This window comes from Plectropomus leopardus, chromosome 8 (genome assembly GCF_026936395.1).
Source record: "Plectropomus leopardus strain MGB_pleo_1.0 chromosome 8, ASM2693639v1, whole genome shotgun sequence".
Taxonomy (NCBI): domain Eukaryota; kingdom Metazoa; phylum Chordata; class Actinopteri; order Perciformes; family Serranidae; genus Plectropomus; species Plectropomus leopardus.
Genome location: NC_142183.1, coordinates 25,550,579 through 25,571,198, shown reverse-complemented (window position 1 = coordinate 25,571,198; position 20,620 = coordinate 25,550,579). Strand labels below are relative to the sequence as shown.

The window sequence follows — 20,620 nt, the reverse complement described above, 5'->3', positions numbered from 1 at the left end:
AGAGACCTCATCACAGGACTGTGGATATATATTTTTCAAGGCAAACTAATAGAAAAGGTGAGTCACCATCTTTCAAAAAGGAGCCGGGACTACAGGTAGAAATGTCAGTGATTCTTCTGGAGTTGCCCTTGTCTCTTCACTGCTGGCTTTAAGTGTCTTCTCAGAAAAATACCAGTGAAACATCAAAGTTGGATCGGAGGCTAGTAGATCATTATTCTAATTTGCTAATTGAATCTCTTAGGCAACAATGCCTTACAAGACTTTTAATACATTACATATTCATGAGGGTTTCACTTCATATGTGTGTGTGTGTGTAGCTCTTACTTTATTTTGCATTCCTTAGCATTTAAGCTATTGCTCTAGAGAAGGTTCAGAGCACAGTGTAAACCAAAGTGAGAAAGATCTTTTTTCCCTTTAACAACGCACAGCCCACGAAATAAGAAAAGGAAATGAGGCAATAACAGTGACAGAGCAGGATGTTGAACCAAAGGATTTCACTGTGCTATTGGGTAATGTTCATGATATAAATGATGATCAGTAAGGTCAGGTCCCATCATTGGAAATGCCATGCAGTTCCACTGAATTCCATTATACTGAGGCAGAGCCACTATGCTGCTGCCGCCCAGCACTGACCTTTCAGGACGCATCACCCAGAGGAAATGCCAATTTCCAATATTTACTGACAAGGCAGCATTCTAATGTGCAACTTCCAGCAACCTGTTGGGGGGGTGCCACAGGGCCGTGAGCGCAGCGCCATTTTTTGATATGTTTTGTTTTTCAGTCGCTTCCTGTCATGAGAAAATTGATACTCCCACTGTTCTCAGATCCCAGTGGGGTGATTTTGACTGTTTTTTCTCATTAAGGGAGTATTTGCCTGTTGCTTTATCCTCTAGACTTTGGCCTGGTTATTTAAGAGCCAGAGACAGTACAGCAAAACAGCTAAAAAGAATATGATTTTACTTCCAAAAGAATACAGATGGTTATACCACAACCCTATAAATCACCCCATATCATAACGTACTGACAGCCCAATTTGTTCTCCTGCCACAGTTGAAAGACAAGCTCAAACACAGAAACCTTCATTCAGCCAAGCTTCACTGTGTGGTGTTGTGGCTGGATTTTCATAGCTCAAAGGGAAGGAAACAAATCCCAAACCTTAGATCAGCCAACACGTTTCAGCATGTGGCTTTATTGCTGTGACATACAAAACATTTAGCAGCAGGGAGGGGGAGAAAAATATGACATTTGTGTGCTTGTGTGTGTGCGGTAGAGGGCTGTGGATAACTAGCTGTGCCTAACCTGAGAAAGGACCTTCGGGAGAAGAAGCCACCGGGAACCTTTATCTGCCATTACACCTCAAAACTGCTACAGGGCTGCAGGCATGCAGAGATATATACAGTATATATGCTCCACTGTGCTCACTGCCATGGGGGAAAATAGTGTGACAGAGATCCACGGAAAAGTTAGGAGATACAGGAACCAAAGCCCTGGTAAAAACATTTTGTACTTTAGGCAGAAACTCAAATAGAAGATGTGGCAACACAGGGATAGGAAATGATCGATTCCAAGCTTAAATTTTAAGATGAATGCACTGTAATATAATTTTTTAAAATATATAAACATAACTAAAATCTAAAAAAAAAAAAAGTGGCGGTGAATACAAAATTGAGGCGGGATGAGATAACTTCAGAAGTATAGAGGAAAGTGAATTTTTTGAAAATCCTGCACCAAAAAATGTAAGAGTTTTACTGCGGGATAAAACCTTGAACAGAGCAGATGTCCTTTTTACAAGAAGACCTCTGATGAAGTTGGGAATGCTGGTGCTTTCTGTGTGCGCAGCCTAGTTAATGAGCTTTGCAGTTATTCTGATGTACATTAGATTTTGTCTGTCTGGTGCTGATTCTGTTGCTGCTGATGGCTAAATATAAATCTGCCATGGACTACCAATATCAATCAGGATCCATTTCAAACATAATGATGATAGCCAGATCTCCTCTCCTCACTGCATCTGCTAAAAAGATGCTCCATATTTGCGTGGGGCCAATTCAATCACACTGGCACTCTGGGAATGTTAATGTGACACTGAGGCAGACAGAGAGTCTGGGTATGACAGGAGAAAATCAAGCTGGGGGCAAGCCAAAAAGGCAGACTTTAGAGGTAGCCACAGGGACCAATTAAATGGCCCTCATCATTTTTTAATGTTCATGCTGCACCTGTCAGTCCGGCATTTCACTGTAGTGCTTGTAAGCAAAACTGATAACTTAACACGGCTGCTACCGAATAGGTAAGTACCAACAGGCATGTTAAAACATTTATACATTAACGTTTTGACATTCACACTTTGACTTTTTTTTGGCCTGAAGGGTCCTTTACTACATTTTGGCTCACTTGATACCAGACTGCCCCAAAACCTCTGATTTAAAATTGCAGGTTGAAAGTCAAAGACTGTACCTAAGGGTTCAAAAAAAAAAAAAAAACATTCAACAGCTTTACACTATTTTGGCTGTCCAAATCAAAGCCATTTAACCATCTGGTGTAGTCAAAAGTGATTTACCAATGCGAATATTTGAAACAGTTTAAATAATTTAAATTTTCCACAGTATCGATAAAGCAGTACAAGCATTTTTTCCCTTGTGGTATCTAAAATGGTACTGAATGAAGATATATATTTCAAGGTACTGCATCAGAGTAAGAAATTCCATGATCTTGACGACACTACAGTCAATACAGCATTTGGTCCTTTCAAATTATTATCCACCTGTGGGAGCTCTTTGTTGCAAAAGGTGGCTCTTTCAAGCCCAAACCCTTTTCATCTAGCTTTCAGGATTGACAAAAAGCATTAAGATACTGAATTACCATGGGTAAATGCCTTTTAAAACAATCAATTGGGAGTTGATACATTTTCTCAACCAGCAAATAAGGTGGGCTTCCCTTGGTTGGGCTGAACTGCAGTTGGCTGAGGGCTGACCCTTGAACTGCTGAGCTGAGAATTTGTGGGCTCTCTGGGTGATTTTGCTCCTCCACTGCAGTAGGTAATTTACAACCCTGTCTGCTGTAAAGCGTCTAGGGCCAGAGCCGGGATTAGACTGTGACCAGCAACAGAGCCCATGGATCACCATAAATCTCCACTGATTGAATGCAAATTGGAAAAGTACACTATGTATGTCAGTATACATCATGAGAATAAAGCTCGCACAACAAACACACACACACAGCAAGCACATGCCCATTCTCTAAATATGCAAGCCTTATTTTATGTGCACATGTTGGTATGTGTACATGCGAGTGTTTATGTGGTGAGCAGGCAAGCAGCAGAAATTTATGGGCTACATAGTGGCTAACACATTTGCATTATAAATCTCAATTACATAGCATTATTTGTTTACCAGCCTGCTCAGATGGAATTCTCATAAGGTGCCCTGCAGAGGAGGGTCATAAATTCTTAATAAACTGCAGTGCAGACCTTTGTACGGCACTGACCTAAATCCTGCAGCTCATCTCTGCACTACACTCATTTCTTGAAACTTTAATGAGGCTCTATTACACATATTTAACTGTTTTGCAGAAAACCCAAACTAGACCATGTCCACCTAAACATCTCAGTGGAGCACAATATGCACGTAAGAAAACACGCCGTGACGAGGACTTGTGAAGGAAAATGTGTGATAAGATGCTGTGCTATCTGTCTGGGACCATCTGCTGATGTGTTTTATATGAGGAGTAAACCCTCATAGGCCCTCCAGGCCAGAGGCACAGAGCACAAGTGATTAATATGCCTAGGTTAATGAGCAGTCCCAGCTTTGCCTTAGCTCCTCTGACTCTGTCAGTATGTGTGCATCTTGGTGGTGATTCACTTTACTATTGCTGCTGGAGTACGTAGACCATCCAACATGCCATGCCTTTGCTGTAAGTGGGCCTGTGGCATCTCCTGCTTTGCTAGAGATATGGCCCTAAATATAAACTGCCAGCGTAAATAAATAAATCTGAAAAAACTGCCACCTGGCAATTATACTGCTAATTAAAAGGCGAAGCACTCTTAATGGATTCATCTCTCAGGAGGGATGCTCCTCTCTCCATTCAAATGCACCCCCTACTTATTTCCACCACTGCTATCTCTCCATCATTCTCCTCCCCACTCCGTGTCCATCCCTGGGAGCCGTGGCTCATGTGTTACGGGTGAGTGTCGCCTGGTCTGCTAGTGTTTTGGTCTCTGCTGAGAGAGAAAGGCTAAGAGGGACAGCTGGATGGGTTCAGAGGCTGGAGGGGTCCTCACTCTTGGCAAAGACTTCTGTTCCAACAGCCAAAGCTCTTCATTTATTCATACTTTGAGTGCTTCAAACCCCAAAATCCCCTAATAGTGCACACACATACACACAAACATACATATACACAGAGGACCGGATAAAGAAACGAGTACCTACAAATAGTTGATGATGGGTGAACGAAACAGTCGCACAAATCTAACACATCCATACACATGTGCATCTCAGAGAGGCAGGCCAGTCAACAGACGTGTTCATATGTAGGCATACACACACACACACACACACACACACACACACACACACACACAAATACACACACACACACACACACACACACACACACACACACACACACACAAATACGCACACTCACACACCTGCACGGTTGCCCATCTGTTTTCTTTGGGGGATAACACTGTTTTCATTAAAGTGAATAAGCATCTTCAAAAGCGGCAGTGAGGCATAAAAAAGTCACTTTCCAGAACGGCTTATTCCCTGTTCAGATGATTCGGATGCAATTAGGTCAGAACAGATAAGAATTTTACTTTGTGATAGACATGGGCCTGGTATATTAAGGATCTGAGGTCACCTTAAATAAAATATCAGACGTGCAGGGTTTTTGGAGGCCAGCAGCTCATTATGTCAGACTATAAGGGGGAGATCTACATGCAGATGTTTCCAGTATGTGTTGGCATAATTGAAACACCTTGTCCTGCATCAATAGAAAAAAAAGTACTCTAATATCCCCTTTGAATGCAAGAACAGTTTAAAAAGTGTTTTATAAGCAAGAGCTTTTTGTATAAACATAAGTACATCTGGAATGTGCAGCAGCCCCAACGGATCTCTGCTAAAGACCCACACAACCAGTAGAAAGAAGCTATGATGTGACATCTTCACTTATTAAACTGCCTTGTGTAGGGAAACCTGGATTGTGTAGAAATTAATATTTAATTCTGGTGCTATTAAACAGATTTGTTATTGACCAGTGCATGGCTTTAAAATCCTTGTAAGTTAGCCATGAAACATTCAACCTGTAAAAGCCCATGACTTAACAACGAAGCTTTATGATGTTTCAACATTTTGTCAAAAAAAAAAAAAAAAACTCAGTAGAGATGTCAACAAAACCTGAGCAAGAGGCTGATGATGCCTCCAGTGTTACCAAAACAAAAATCTTGCGGAAAACATCTAAAACCAGTGTGTGTCTTCTTGGTTAGAAATAGAAAAGATCCAGCAGCTGCTGCATCTAAACCACAGAGGGAACCGATGCCTTCACGGGAGAAGACCTCAATCTGACAGCCATGTCTTGTTGCAAACATCACAACTAAACTCTTCCATGATTTAACAACAAAATGTATACATATTGCAGACACCGAGGCTATAAGTCTCTGCCTAAGAGATGGCAAATGAATAAGTTGGGGAATAAATCACGCAGAGCGTCTCCCTGAGGAGTGGTACAGTGCAAGTATTTAAGTGAAATATGAGGCCATGGATAATTGAATGTGTGTTTCCCAATGTCAAGGACCATAGTCTCTGGGGTAAAGGAGAGATGTAGAGGGATGATGGAATCGGGAATTGGGGAGTGGGAGATGAAGAGTAAAGGAGAGAGTGTTGGATCCTGAAAGAAATTGGCATAGCTGGTAAGGGGCGTCTCATGAATAACAGAAATCATAGCAGTTGTTACCGTCTGAGGGGCTCTGCTGTGTGAGCAATGTGCAAATGAGTCAAAAAAATTTAATTAAATAAAACAAGTGTAAAAATTAATTTTGGTTAGTTTCTGTTTGCTGTTTTGTAAACATCTCCAAAAGTAAGCACAAGAAAAGTTTGCCTTCTATTCTGAGTCTTTAGATGTGGCTTACACACAGTGCTGTTAAGGACAACATTTACAAACAAAGAGAAGGGGTGTCAAGATGCAATCAGTATGAAAGCTTTGCTTTTTTCAAACTCAACCCAAGCACAAAGGCACGCAGCAATGTCAGTTCCTTCAGCAACACTGGAGCGCAGAGCAAGTTGTGCATTTGGGTAATGAAAAACTTTACTCAGCTCTTCACATGGTGTCAACTTGTGTAATGGAGTCAGACCATCATGACTTAATAGATGGTAAATGTAACTTCTGAGGCAAATCAGTGACTGTACCACAAGTAAAATACACGCACCCCTTATTGATTAATAAAGTAATACTTGTGCTAAAAAGAGTAGGATAAGTGACATATGTGCCCTTGACTTCTAACACAGAAATTACATGTAGGTCTGATATTATGGGCACATTCTGAGATTGTGCTTCACCAAAACACAAGAGGGAAGTAATGTTAAAATCATACTGATGCAGAGTTTAAGGAGGAAATGACTTAATTTGTAGCTCTGCATTTAACAACATCTTTCATGTATTCCCACCTGCCTGAAACATGTCATTTTGCAATTAGAGATGAACAGTGTGAAAATCCCATGATTATAGCAACTAAAATTATACAGATTACAAGTATTATTGCAGAATTGTGAAATGTGTTGAAAAAGTACTGATGCACACGCTCAAAGTGTTATTTTAAATGAGTTCATAAGCAGCCTGTATTTGAAACGATTGTGTCAGTGTCACTGGAAATGAGGACAAGGGACCAGCAGCATCACCGGGCTTGCCTGCTGCATGCCCACTCTGTAAACAATCAGGCAGGGATGTCTCTGCGCTACAGTCACTGCCTTCCACCATGTTTTCAGTGATGCAAAACAAACCCATGCTGCATGGTGCGCCTAATGTTGGGCAGTTTTACCATGACTTTTAAAGTCCGGTGATCAAACACAGTTTTAATGATAATTAAAATTTGGTCTATTGTGAAACAGGTCCCTGTTTCATCCCTATATGTAATTCACATGGCATTAGCATTACCTCAAAAAACCTGTGCCACTTTTTCTACACAAACAAATGGGTAAACTTATTTTATTTGTTCTTTGTGTTGCTGTACTTGTTGCTAATTTATTGTCCTCTGACAGTATTGATGTGGTACAATACCTTTCTAATTATAAATCGGGCTCGGGAGCACAAAAGGTGTAGTCTACATCCAACCCTTTGGGATGGAGGTTCATTAATGACTTACATTGTCGGCGATGGTGCGGCCCAGCTTGTCCATTCGTGACCCTGCCTCTGCAATCTTCTTGGCAGCGCTGATGACATCAGACGTATTCTTCAGTGGCCCTTTCCCCCTGGGGAGAAAAAGTGGAAAGATCAGTCACTGTTTCTGATCTGCTGCAGCCTCATTCAATATGCAGGAGGAGCATCTCGGTCATGAAGCGGCTGTTTGTTTTGGAAGGTTGTTTTTTTCGGTCAGACGCAAGTATGGATAGAGAAGCATGACTAATGGGAACAGTTCAGGGAAACGTCACAGAAATACATGTGTATGCTGGTGCACGGATGATGCCACACACACAAAACACTAACAGCCTGGCACCATATTGTTCAGTCAGAGCTGAGCACATTTTATAACCCATTAAATGCAGAGGGGCGGCATTCTCTCACAGGGATGTCCTATAAGAATGAGACCATGCTGCTGTACTATCACACTCTTTTGTAGCACCATTACCTCACTTACAAAACTGTGTGTTCAACATTTTTTCCTGTAATTTAAGCATATGGTAGAAAAAATATATAATATATAAGATATGCTGTGCTCTAAAAATACTAGAACTGTTCAGGAAACCCCAGATTCACGAGGCCATCGTGTTATGGTGGTCACCAGTGCCATATGTTTTCTATCGCAACAGAAATACTCAGTTCAATCTACTTGGCCCATTTTATTCAAGCAGCTTTAGGGGGTTTATTTGAAGGCTAAGACGCAAATGCGACTGGTTTCGTGTCTGATGGCAGAGTAATGTCGGTTGCCCTCAAACACGCTACACACACACACACACACCAGCTCGTCGTTTGCATGTTCATCCAAGTATGGGACAAAGATGGAGAGCCAAGGGGAAAAAAAAGGAGATAATTGAGAGAACAATTCAATTGTTTGGTCACTGTCCTAATGTTAAACACCCATTTCTTGACCCTTCTCGAGTCAAACGAAGCCTGTCCCAACACAGGTCAGTCCAGCCCTGACCTGACCCACTGTAAAGCTTGTCAGCCATTTGCGGGTTTTTTTTTCCTGCCCCCACAAGGGACTCTGGGACACAGTTGGCAAGAGGCACAAATTGGATTCAAAGCTGCTCTCTCCAGGCTAAAAAATGAGCCATCCAACCCAGAACAGATGGAATTTTGTGTTCTGTTCTCTCGCTTCCTCTTCCCTCCCCTCCCATCTCCAACCCTTCCCCTCTCTTGCTCTCCCTCTGCTGCTCTGCTGTAAAGCAAGTCAGGGTCCTCGTGGAAGAGGCCACGCGTCACAGCACAGACTGGAAGCTCCCCGGGGACCAGTCAACCCCTGGGGACAGAGCTGGAGGCATTGTGATGGGTTTGGGAGGGAAAAAAGCCTACATGGAGTGCGTTTAATAGAGTGTTGCTAGTATAATGTTGTAGTTTGCCTCAATAAAAAACATCACATCACATTGCATAAATACAGCAACCACTGATTTTGCCCTAACCACTTATTTCCTGCCTAAAAATATCCTTTGCTTTAGCCCCGAGAAAAAAGGGCCAGCTGCTAAATTTCTTCACCTCTGCCTGGGTGGCCGAGTGAGGGAAAGGCACAAAGAGGCCACGGAGGTAGACAACAGAGGAGGACACCCTTTAAAGATTTCCGCAGTGGATTACATGGAGAAAAAAACTGGGGGCTTCAGATCTGCTGACAGTCGCAGTGCTCCAGATGGGTGTAAGCCACATCGGGCCGAGCACTCCAAAGCACAGAATGCTCTAAGACAGGTGGCGTCCAAATATGTCGCATGTTTCCAAGCCACACATGCCTTATTCATGAGTGCCGCCGCACAGCCATAAGGTACACGGGAGTCGAAAAGAATCTCTCTAACTCGCCACAGATTTGTCAGGAGAGAGGTCCAGAACAATTACCTCATACAGCATTAACCTTGGCAGGGGTTTGTGCCAGCTCAAGGTTAAGGGGGCAATCATTTGGGCCCGGCTAAATTAGCCAGCCACTGACCTTGCATGTGCTACTGCCACATGCATGAGTCAAGGCATAATGTGAAGATATATATTCAGCCTGACAAACTTCCATGTGTGTTCTGGCAGACACTCACACTGGCATGGCCAGACTGCAAATCCCAATTCTCAGAGTGCCAAATAAGAAAAGTCACAATACTGTTTGCCATTAAATTAGCAGCATAACTGCACTATAAACAACACAAACACCATTCCCACATATTTATTGTATTTTCTCACTATTTCCAATGGCTATCACTGGGCATTGAGTAGGTATTATAATGAGCAGCTTTGAATTCTGGCCATACTGACCATTACTGAGGTCAAAACATTAAAGTTTGACCCAAAATACTTTGTAAATTCAAAACTTGGCAACCCTGGATAAATATTACTCAACAATATTGATTTTTAAGGTATTAAAAACCTGAGCTAAGAATTATGCTTTCTTTAGAATTCTATTATCATATGTCTTTAATGAATGATGCAAACTTTTAGAAAAACAAATAAAGTAACTGTTAGTTGGGTTTTGGACTCACCTCTTTGTGGGAAATCAGAGGAACTACGCAAATAATACTATAAGCCTGTGACAGTGCATAGGTGCAGTTTCTTGGTCACAGTGACGCAGGTTAGCTATGGTGCATTTCAAATACACATTTCATATGGAAAAACCTTGGCTGCCGATGATGTCTGACTATGAAACGACATTCCAAATCGAAAACAGCTGTTTTTACAAGATGATTAAGGTGACTCATTTGTTATTAGCTCCTGGATGAAATATGCAGGAGATAAGAGGATTGTTGGTTTTTTTTTTTATGGTTTTAAAATGCAGTCTTCGCCTATAAAAATACCTTGTCAGGCATCCAATTCCATGAGTTGTCCACAAGTTACCATTCTCTTAAAGGGATAGTTCACATCAAAATCACATATTTTTATTCTTACCTGTACTGCTATTTATCAATGTAGTTGTTTTGGTGTGAGTGGCTGAGTGTTGGAGATATTGTTCGTGCATCTCCTGTAGTTGCCAGATCTAGTCAGGTAGAAAAAAAAAAAGTCCCTACATGAAACTGCTTAAAACAAGATCTGTGGATTGTCTGAGTAACCAGGTCTTGATTTCTGGAGACATTGCTGTTGAGTTTTTCAATTGTGTCTGTTGGCGTCTCTACAGCGGGTATCTTCAACACTGGCAACTTACACCGAAACAAATCTGATTGATTTATAGCACTATAGGTTAGAGGAAATATGTGTATTTTTATTTTTTATTTTGGAGTAAGTGTCCCTTTAAGCCTTATGAGTAAATCCGCCATTTAGTGTTTATGTATTTTGCTTTCAAGGTAAGCTGCTACATTTTAGCAAAAACAACTGATGTCCAGTAACAAACACAATCCCTCTTGATTTGTAAAAACAGCCCAAACCAGTTTTGATACAGACAGCTCAGTACTTAAAAGCAATCTATGCTGTGATTCTCAAAAATGTAGTCACAATTTTTTTTTCTACCAGTCTAGCTTTGCTGTTTTTGCTTGGAAACATCCAAAAGAACAAACATAAACTACATTTGGAATCATGCAAATTGAATATATTAACTTGATAAACAGCATTGCTCGGCCAGTAATGGTGCAAATGGAGAAAATGTTTTCCAGTAAAGGCAGCATGCAAAAACCTTCAGTGGGCTGTTTTCCTTTTTGGAGAGATCTTTTTCATTTGAATTCCTTGGGTCTGCTTTATATTGTAAAACTGTGAGAGAGGCAGCCTTTATGTTGATATAAAGATGCCACTGCAATCAATAACCTCTTAAAATATATACACAGCTGACGCCATCTAATAAAGAAACATGGATGGCTCTCTGCGATGGAAGCAGCGTCATTTGCATTCCATTTACATGCGTGTCTACTGTGGATGTAACGTAAAAGGCAGCAATAATTTTTTCTTGGTCCTTTGGAGGAAAAAGCAACAAATAAAAAATTGCAGGGTTTCTGTGTGACCTCAGTCAGATCGCTGGCTGTGTTGGTATTTGAAACTCTGCTGCAGCTTTGCAGTATTGTACTTCTTTGGCCGAGGAGACGGGATCTTTGACCCATTCAGAAGATGAAGATAGAGAGGCAGCATTTCGTCGTCATTACGGATGTGACTCAGAGTAAGGCACAAAATGTCCTCTGAGTAATTCACTTGAAAATTTGAAAAAGGCACAGTCATACAAATACAGTCAGGCACAAATACAGTCAGCTAGTCGAAGTGTCTCCTCACATCCTCCACGCACACCACCACATGAATGCACTCACACTGTGTGAGCTAGACGATCACGCAGAGATGGAAACGCTGTCCAGGCCTAATCAGAAAGTGTCAATATCACCACACCCAGTGACAAACTTCACTGTCATGTACACACATGCATTCACACCATCACTGACACAACTACTGAGATAGTATATATGTATATATATATATATAAAAAAAAAAGAAATCCTATATATCCTTCAAGGTATGTCAATATTTTTGTTTTTAACGGTCCAGTATATACACGATTTAGTGGATATTTTGGCAGAAATGAAATAAAATATTGGTATTTTTTCATTAGATTCGAATCAAAACATACAAAGATTGCCATTTTGCACTGCCATGTTTCTACAGTAGCCCAGAAAGGACAAATCAAACACGAGCTCTAGATGGGGCCATTTCCGTTTTCCTAACAGCTGCAGTTGCACAAAGCCCATCTGTGATGAGCAGATTTTTAACATGGTAATGCTATATTCAGTGCTTTTACAAGTTTAAATCACCGGGTCCTTTTGTTCTGGTGAGGAGTTAAGTCAGCTTTCAGTAAAAACATACTGAACAATAAAATATGAAAGAATTCTTACCGGCAAAAGTTTCAGCTGGTTGAAATCTGCAATCCTCACCACTAAATCTCACACACTGTTCCTTTAAGAGGTTATGGACAGCACTTAGTAAAACAAACATTTTAAAATATGAGAAATCATTACATAAATGTTGTCTGGACAAGAGTGATGATTAATTCAGGAGTGTCAAATCGATTTCAATCCTCCTTTTTCTCTTGGCGTTGGTGCCATCCTTTCGTTTACATTTGGATCACTGATGCTATAAAACTTATGTGACGTTGATTAAATTCAAATACATTTTTCATCTCTCTCAAGTAGTTGTTTACACTGTCAAGATTTGCCAAACAACAGCTTTTCTGCAGAAATCAATACTTCTGAAATATGAAACAAGTGTCTAAGTTTCCAGCAAATACCCTGCTTGTAACCACAGACACACTGATTTTTAGTGGAGACATTTGTTGTAGCCATGTTTACTGCAAATAGGTTTCATACTATTTCACAACACATCAGGATTCCCGAGATTTCTTTGTTTTTTTGTTTCAACCATTTCTCTTCCACCTTTATTGTCTCAAAAAATACTGACAGGTATGAATATGGCATCCTTATAGCAGCTCTGCTGAGTGAATCTGTCCATTTAAAATTTACAGTGCACACCCAGCTTTATTCGTGTACCAGGGAGGGAGATTTGATGCACTGCTTATGGTTGTGCATATGAAGATTAGCCAAGGAGGGAAAAATAATCAAGAAGAAAATCCTACCTACAGTGCTGCTTAAGGAAAATGAAGAGCGTTGATGCATGAACAGTAGTGTTAAACTGGGTGCATAGTATTGTGCAGATATGAGCAAACGTTGGGAAACAAATGCAGGCTTATTTGGTAATTGTATTTGGCTTAGCTTAAACATACATTCAGTCTTGGAGGCATTTTGCTTGAATTGCACGACTTTAGAATATTAATGTGAGTACGGTAAGATGACATATGCATATTGGCCCCTGTGACAGAGACTACAAACTTAAATTGTGCAGCCATACTACGAATCATTCATTCTGATGTCTTCTGAAGCCAGAAAAACATCCACAAATACAGAACACGCCATCATTTGCATCATTTGGGGGAGAAAAATAGCTCTGGGCATGAGCCAAGCTGTTAGTCCAAGCTCACCTGGTGAAGTCTGTCATCTCCATCATGATCATGCACATCTGCTTAGCCAACACAATGATGTCATTGCCGCTGTCATCCCACTTGGACACCTCAGCGTCCAGCTTGCTCTTCTCTTCCTGGAAGCTAGCCACCTGTTCGGCAATCTTCGCCTTCTGCTCCTGGGGCAACTGTGCCATGATGGCCTGGAGGAGGAATTATGGAAAGCGTTGAGAGTTAGCACACTAGACCTCAACATACTTTTACTGAGGCCATTTCTGTCTGCAGGGTATTTTGTTTTACATCATCTCCAATGGTTTCCATAGATGCACGCTTTTTTTTTTTCCCCAGGCAAGAGGATAGTCTTGTTTGAGATCAAGGCAGAGGACCACTGTTGTACTATAGTGCACTACACTATTGTTTTCCTTGTTTAACTTGCATTCTCAAATTTTTTACTAGGTGTAAATGATCACGGTACTCCCTGGTCACTTTAATAGGTATACCTATACAATCTACAGAAATTGCCATTTTTCAAGTGCCCATATTAATAAAAATATAATAATAATTACAAAAAAACCAAACAAACAAAAAAACACACTTGAGATAGAACTCAGGGAGAAAAAGGAAAAAAACCATACACAATGGTAAACGAACCGTCGCATATTGACGCATATCAGAGCTGCATTCAGTCGAAAACCACAAAAAATAAATTTGTCGCTATGTTTCATAACGTGGAAGGTTATCCATGCAATATTACTGTACTAATTTCATTACACAACAAAATTTCATGACTTCTCCAAAATATTCAATGATTTTTACTAATTTCATGACCTTTCAAGGCCTGGATAATAAGATTGGAAATTCCATGACTTGCCGGGTTTTCCATGACTCTGGGAACCCTGTCATAATGTGCAGATTTTGTTAAAACCTTCTGAGAAGTGTTCGATGTAATGTTTATTACTGTGGCTGTAGTTGCTGGTGTTGTGCTGGACTGCATTATACATATTTCATTGTAAAGGCAGAATTCAGAGCTGAGCTGCTGTATTGGACTGCATTATATTTTACAGGTGTACCTGAAAAAGGGGGCACTGAGAATACATTTATTAGGACAGTCACTTGTTTTTTTTAGTTTTAGTGTGCAATTTTAGCCATTAAATATATAATAAGCATATGGTATTGAAGTCTCAAGACAGAAATAAATGACTCCATGTATTGGTTCTTGTCTTCCCTGTAAATAAATGTCATCACCACCAGTGCTCTAAGACGGACATTTCCTTGATTGGCCGCAGTTAAGTGGAGAATGTAATTTTTTTAACTACAAAAGCTGGGTTCAAAATGAGGTTCACAGCCACTAAGTAATATTAGGTGACATCCTCTGGAAAAAATATACATTTATTGAACTCTGTGCCTCTGGCCACTGTAGAAGATCAATATAAGGGCATTTGTTTAGCAGTACTTAATATCATGTGCAAATGTGTTTAGCACTATCTCTAGATATCCTCTTGGGCTTGACGGTTAAAGGGCAGTTTCCAAACAGGCAATCAGACATTCAATGAATGGGCTCTTGAGGCCAAAGTGGGCAGACGCTTAAGAGCAGGAAATCGAATATCATCGCAAGAGCGTTCATCTATTACTGGTAAATAGGACTCTCTCTCTCTCAAGTCACCGAAGCTTTAATACAGCTGTTCAGTCCAGCCCAAAGATGAAAAGCCCCTACCTAAAAAACAACAACAAAAAAAGAAAATAAAAACAAAACAGCCAGATAATCTTCGGTGAACAAAACAAAAACTGCATAGAGATTTCTCCATCATAAGGGATAATAATTAGGCAGATTAATTGATTACTTTGTATTTTTTAAACACTTAAATTCAACTCTTCTATGAAGAGGACAAACAATAGCAGACCTATTTTCTAATGAGAGTCTTTTTGGCTTGAAAAATCTGAACATTCAACATCAACCTCCAACACAAATTGACTGATTCAGACTAGGAAATTATATGTGCCGAAGGATAACAAAAAACAAATGGCACACATAATAGAAATTTTTAAAAAAATTAAAACTGTACTTTCTTGTAGATACTATGAGTTATAACAGAACAGCATGAATTACACTGAAGGAGGGAAAACATCATGGACAGATCAACAGTCTGTTACAGGACTAAAGGCTAGAGTTTCTTCTGAAGACTTGGACTCACTTCACGCCTTTAGATTTTCGGAAACAAATATTTTCACCAGAGAAAATGAGACCCAGTTGTAAACGAGAGTTGTGTGCGGAAAAACTTGGGTCACATTAGTTATGGTGGCGTCAAGCCTACTGTGCGTGGCCCATTAACAGTAAATATGGGGGTGGAGTGTTTGAAAGAAAAAACAGTGTCTCTGACATTAACATGAGCATACTGTTACAAATGCACCATTAATTCATCTTCTAGCATTTTTAGAAAATGTGTAAAATCATTTTAAAGCCACAGCCTTGTAAAGGAGATATCAAATCTCTTTTGATTATGTGGTATTTTGAACTTTATTTTATTGTACAAGGCAAATGATTAAATCTTTCCTCTAATAAATTGTCAAACAATGGCACATTAACTTAAATGGCAAAATTCAGCTCCATAAATGAGGCACAACTGCTTAAGTCAATATTTAACCTGTTTCGTGGGGCAATAGCCAATACAATCTCCTGTGGAATATTCAAAAAAGCTGAAATGTCTTTCTTTGCACATATCTCACATTTTCATCAGGTGTTGTTGATGCCATTTGACAACTACAGATTTAAAAGGCAGGAGATCAGACTAAGAAATGTCTGTTAATACTACAAGAAGTGATATCTTGTGACATCTTACCCGTGCACTCTGGCCGGCGATGAGCTGGTCATCCTCTGTCTGCACGCTGGTCCTGCTGCGAACATCAAAGTCTTCGGTCTCAAAGTCAGAGTCGTCCAACTCCTCTGGAGTCTGTAATGGATCAACAGAGAGGGAGAAAGGGGCAAAGGAGGAGAGAAGAGAGGTGGGGAGAAAAACAAGGGGAAAAAAGGTTAGAAAAGGCAGTTAGTTGTAAGGGGAGAACATAAAATAATATTGGCATACCACAGCCTTTTGAGCACTATCAAATAACCGACCTGCTTACTATCTATGAGAAATGCCTTGACGCTGCCAGCCAGGGCAGCTTCAGATAAATGTCTTCCTCTCCATGGCTTGGTAGACTGTTAACTCTAAATGAATTTGTAAATCAAGTGTAATGTGCTGCCTGTGCATTTTGAGAGGGAAAATGAAGGTACAAGCTGGTATGAAACATATTGGGAGCAAAATGCTTCAGCATCCCATCTGTCGCTGCTATCTGCAAGTGAGGCATGAGTTGTGCTCTTCAAGAGTGTTGCTACTTCATCTCTGATTGTTCACCTCTTCCTCAGCTTTGAGTGCAAAACAAGCCACGAGCAGCAAACATTTTTCCATAAATATTAATATTCAAAAGAATGTATATCTCAACAGGTCACGCTTAAGGCAAAATACAATACTGATTGACGGGAAAATGTATTTGGTGGCGATATGGGCACAAGGGAAGATGATGTGGACAGATAAAGGTGCATTATCACGCCTGTGCCGCTACTTGTGCTTATCCAGCTGTCTCAATACCACCCTTCTGTAATGGATTTGGAGCCCTCATGTCTAAAAATAGCTGAAGGTCTCTGAACAACCTTACACTGCTTTATGAAATGTAGAGATGCTCTTGTTCTCGGGGGAATAGGGGTATGGTTTCAGATACAAAGCTGTAGTGACTCATAGGCATCTCTTTCAACCCAGACAATGCTGCTCAGTGGGGCAGAGATATCACCTGCTGTGGCCTGTGCAACAGATAACCTGTGAATGTGGGAGGCTCAGAAATGATGGCTCATGGTGGGCACCCAATGGGACACTACTGGAGAGAAGTGACAACGACAGCCTGCCGTTTAATTAAAAGAGGTTTTGTTAAGGTAGTGCTCTTGACACAGCAAACGAAATTTGAATACTTGTTTCATGCTGTGGCAAAATATTAGTCAATATTTAATTTTGTAATGTCCAGACTCTACACTGTCTGAGAGCTGAAATAATCAAATCCACCTGTATCGCCTCTGTGTGGCACGTATGACAACATGCTGTCTGATGTTTGATAGCTGAGAGCAGACAGGGAGAGAGCTGAAATTACAGTATTGTGACAACACAAAAAAGTAGATGTTATCGAGTACTTTTTTGCCTGCTTTCGATGTGGACAGGACAGTCCAACAGTAAAATTGCCCTTTGCAATTCTTTTTGTGACATTCTTCTTATAGCATCTGCAAGTAGAGCGGGCTTTTTTTTAAGGACAGAGCCAACAAAATCACCTTGGGCCGTGACGCACTGCACAAATCATAAGGTAACGACAGCTGCCCCCTGTATCTCGCTGTCAGCAGCTCCCTGACTTTGAGACAGTTTGATGTCTGGGAGGCATATTCTCTGATGTCCCTGTAGGTGGAGAGAGGGCTCTGTCCGCCTGTCAAATATCCGAGGGATGTCCAACATAGGCTGCCTGTGCACCACTTACAGAGGTTAAAGACTTGTCTATCCTAAGCTGCCCCAACCACACACTTGTCTCTTCTGATTTACAGAGTGGGCTACTGTGTGTACAGGCTGGTGCGTGTGCGTTTGTGTGTGTGTGTGTGTGTGGACGTATCCTCTAGAGAAGTTGTCTCATAGTGCTCAACTCAGCTGATAAGGAATATTTCATATTTCTTTGGACTTGGAGCAGAATATGCCCAGTTTCACATGTAAACTGTTCTTCTGAGTGACAGTTCAGCTGAGCAAACGGTTCTTCTAGATTGAAATTATTGTTTTTGATACACTTGTCTAATCTTATTACAAACAACAGCAATTAGGAGTAAGCTTAAGTAGACTGCTGTGCAGATGCTGCTGGAAATTCCATAACTATCCAGTGAAGCAGCTGAGGCACTTTCTGCTGAATAAACACCATAAATGTGATGATTACCTCATGCGCCTGATCAAGAAATCCTGGCAATCCCCATGGGGAACTGCATAATTTTACTTTCAAGATAATGCATGACATTTAAGTTGACTCTTATCATGTGCTCACAGTTAAGAATGGCAGGAGAAACCTGGTAGATTAATTATAAGTAAACAAGATTTTTCACAAATTCTCTGTTATTTTCAACACGCATGCACACACCTATACACACACATATACACACCAGGTAGTGTGCAGCCCGCCCCACAGGCCCAATGTTAACAGCTTAATCAATCTGGATAACAAGAGTGGAGCTGGGGCAGATGGAAAGTGAACGTAGTTCTCTGGCTCACAGTCCAACTCAAGAATGCTAATTAAAACCTCCGTCTTAAATCAATTGCTTATTATAATGCAAATACTGCATAATGGTCCCTCTCTCATTTGGTTCTTGTCTGTCTGAGCAGCATTATTCATGGGAGCCCAGGCACAGTTTTGGAGCACCACTGTCAACACAAAATGTGCTGTCAAGACTAATGATTCCAATTCAAAAGACTAAAGTGTTGAAAATAATGGAAGATGGCATAATACAACCAACCAGCACATTGTATCTCAACGTAGTAAATACATAATTAGGTACTGCTACACATGAGACGCGGTTTAAACAAACCCACTTCTTAATATACACAAAATCTCATTTGGCAGTGTTGAGTAGTCAAACTAGTTATAGTAAAAAACCTTAAGAACTATCCATTTCTTTTTTATAACTGAGGCAGGTTTTGTTGTTAGCTCGTTGTCAGTCAATTAGGTACCCAACTACCATCTGTCTCAGTTATAGTTCTACTCAAGCAAAGGCCATTAACCCACAGACAACTAGGGCTGTTGTTGCACTGGATTGCAAGTCTGGTCAATTAGGCCTGCTCTTGCATGAGACAAGTTAATCACTGGCTTCTAGGACTGCACGCACATACAGTTTCTTACATACCATTAAAATACAGCATCTGGTGCACACACCCATGACCATATAGTATATATAATTACATTACATTACACTACAATAACCAAGGACTCTCACAATGCTGTGGATTAGAGTACTTCTGTTTAAATGTTTTAAATTAAACTACATCAAACTGATGCTGTCCATGGTGAATGGATTTCAACCTTTACCAGAGCTTGTGTGGTTTTCAGGGAGTTACAGCTTCTTAATGTGGCCAAAGGCAAACCTTTCTTTACATGTGAAAACATCCTGAAGTGGAACAGCATTTATTTACTCCTGACAGTTTCAACCGTGTCCAATGCTCTAGTAAGGAAAAGGTTGCACTGTTCAGATTTAATACAGAACAGAGAACAAAGCATATTTGTTTTGAGCTCATGGCCCTCTGAAAATCAAGTCTGCTGCAGGAGCAGAGGAAAACAGTGGGACTTACTCTGATCATGAGGACGGCCTTGCGAATGTCGCGGATGCCATCATACACCAGACGGGATGCGTCAATGAACTCGTTCTCATCCACGGGTTGTGAGGGGTTTGCACTCAAGGCCTCCACTGCAGACTCCACTTGCTCTGTGAACCGTGGCATGACTGTCGAAGGTAAGACGAAGGGTGGGAAGAAGAGGGGAGAGAAAAACAATATTGATGAAGATTCACTTCAGAAAACACAAAGAGAAGAGAAGCGCATAGCCAGAGTAAGCATGGTATAAAAGAACAGACAACAAACGCATACTTCGAGTGAGGGATGGAACGTGTTATATCACAAGAATATTTGATAAAAAGTGAACAGAGAGCGAGCTACGTGTTGCAAAAAAAGTGTCCGGCTACCACCTCCAACACAAACACAGTCTGTTAGTATGTGAGAGAACTTACAAGAGGAGCATGCCTCTGCTCAGCTTTCTTACTACTCCCTATCTGTGCAATTCCTCCTGAGATTGCAGGTGATCAAAAGGTACTTGACATAAACCATCTCCACAATCAGTCTACTGAGGAAATGATATTTGAGATCATTCTAGATGATCCCTTCAAAGATACTAGTAAGGCCTCCTTGTGTTTTGACAGGAAAAAAACCTCTTAGTGTGCCAGTGAAGATAGTGGCCTTTGAATGATACATTAAAAAGTGTAGTCATTATGTTCAGCTGTGACAGTTGGAATTTTGCAATGTTGGTCTGCTTACTTACTGCCTTCTTGGGTTGCACGAGAAATAGCGAACAAAATGCTCAAGGGAACAGACTCCAGATTTAGCATAAAAGAGTTTTCCAACAGAAGGTTTCACAAAGCTCTCCCAGCAGGCTTGTACTTTGCCCCATTGACAATAAAATAACAGCTCCAGAGGGCTCTTCAGCACATCTGCATTAACA

At 40.7% G+C, this 20,620-nt stretch overlaps 1 protein-coding gene across 2 annotated transcripts in view; it reads right to left on the bottom strand.

Moving 5' to 3' along the window:
- The window catches only part of ctnna1 (catenin (cadherin-associated protein), alpha 1), an 89,457-nt gene that overhangs the window by 9,407 nt on the left and 59,430 nt on the right, over positions 1–20,620 (bottom strand). For both annotated transcript variants that reach the window (XM_042493563.2, XM_042493562.2), the window contains exons 13-16: positions 19,699–19,850; positions 16,144–16,254; positions 13,328–13,509; positions 7,352–7,457 (exon numbers count right to left, since the gene is read on the bottom strand). In XM_042493563.2, coding sequence (XP_042349497.1) covers positions 7,352–7,457; positions 13,328–13,509; positions 16,144–16,254; positions 19,699–19,850 — 551 coding nt within the window. The remainder of the gene's footprint in view (positions 1–7,351; positions 7,458–13,327; positions 13,510–16,143; positions 16,255–19,698; positions 19,851–20,620) is intronic.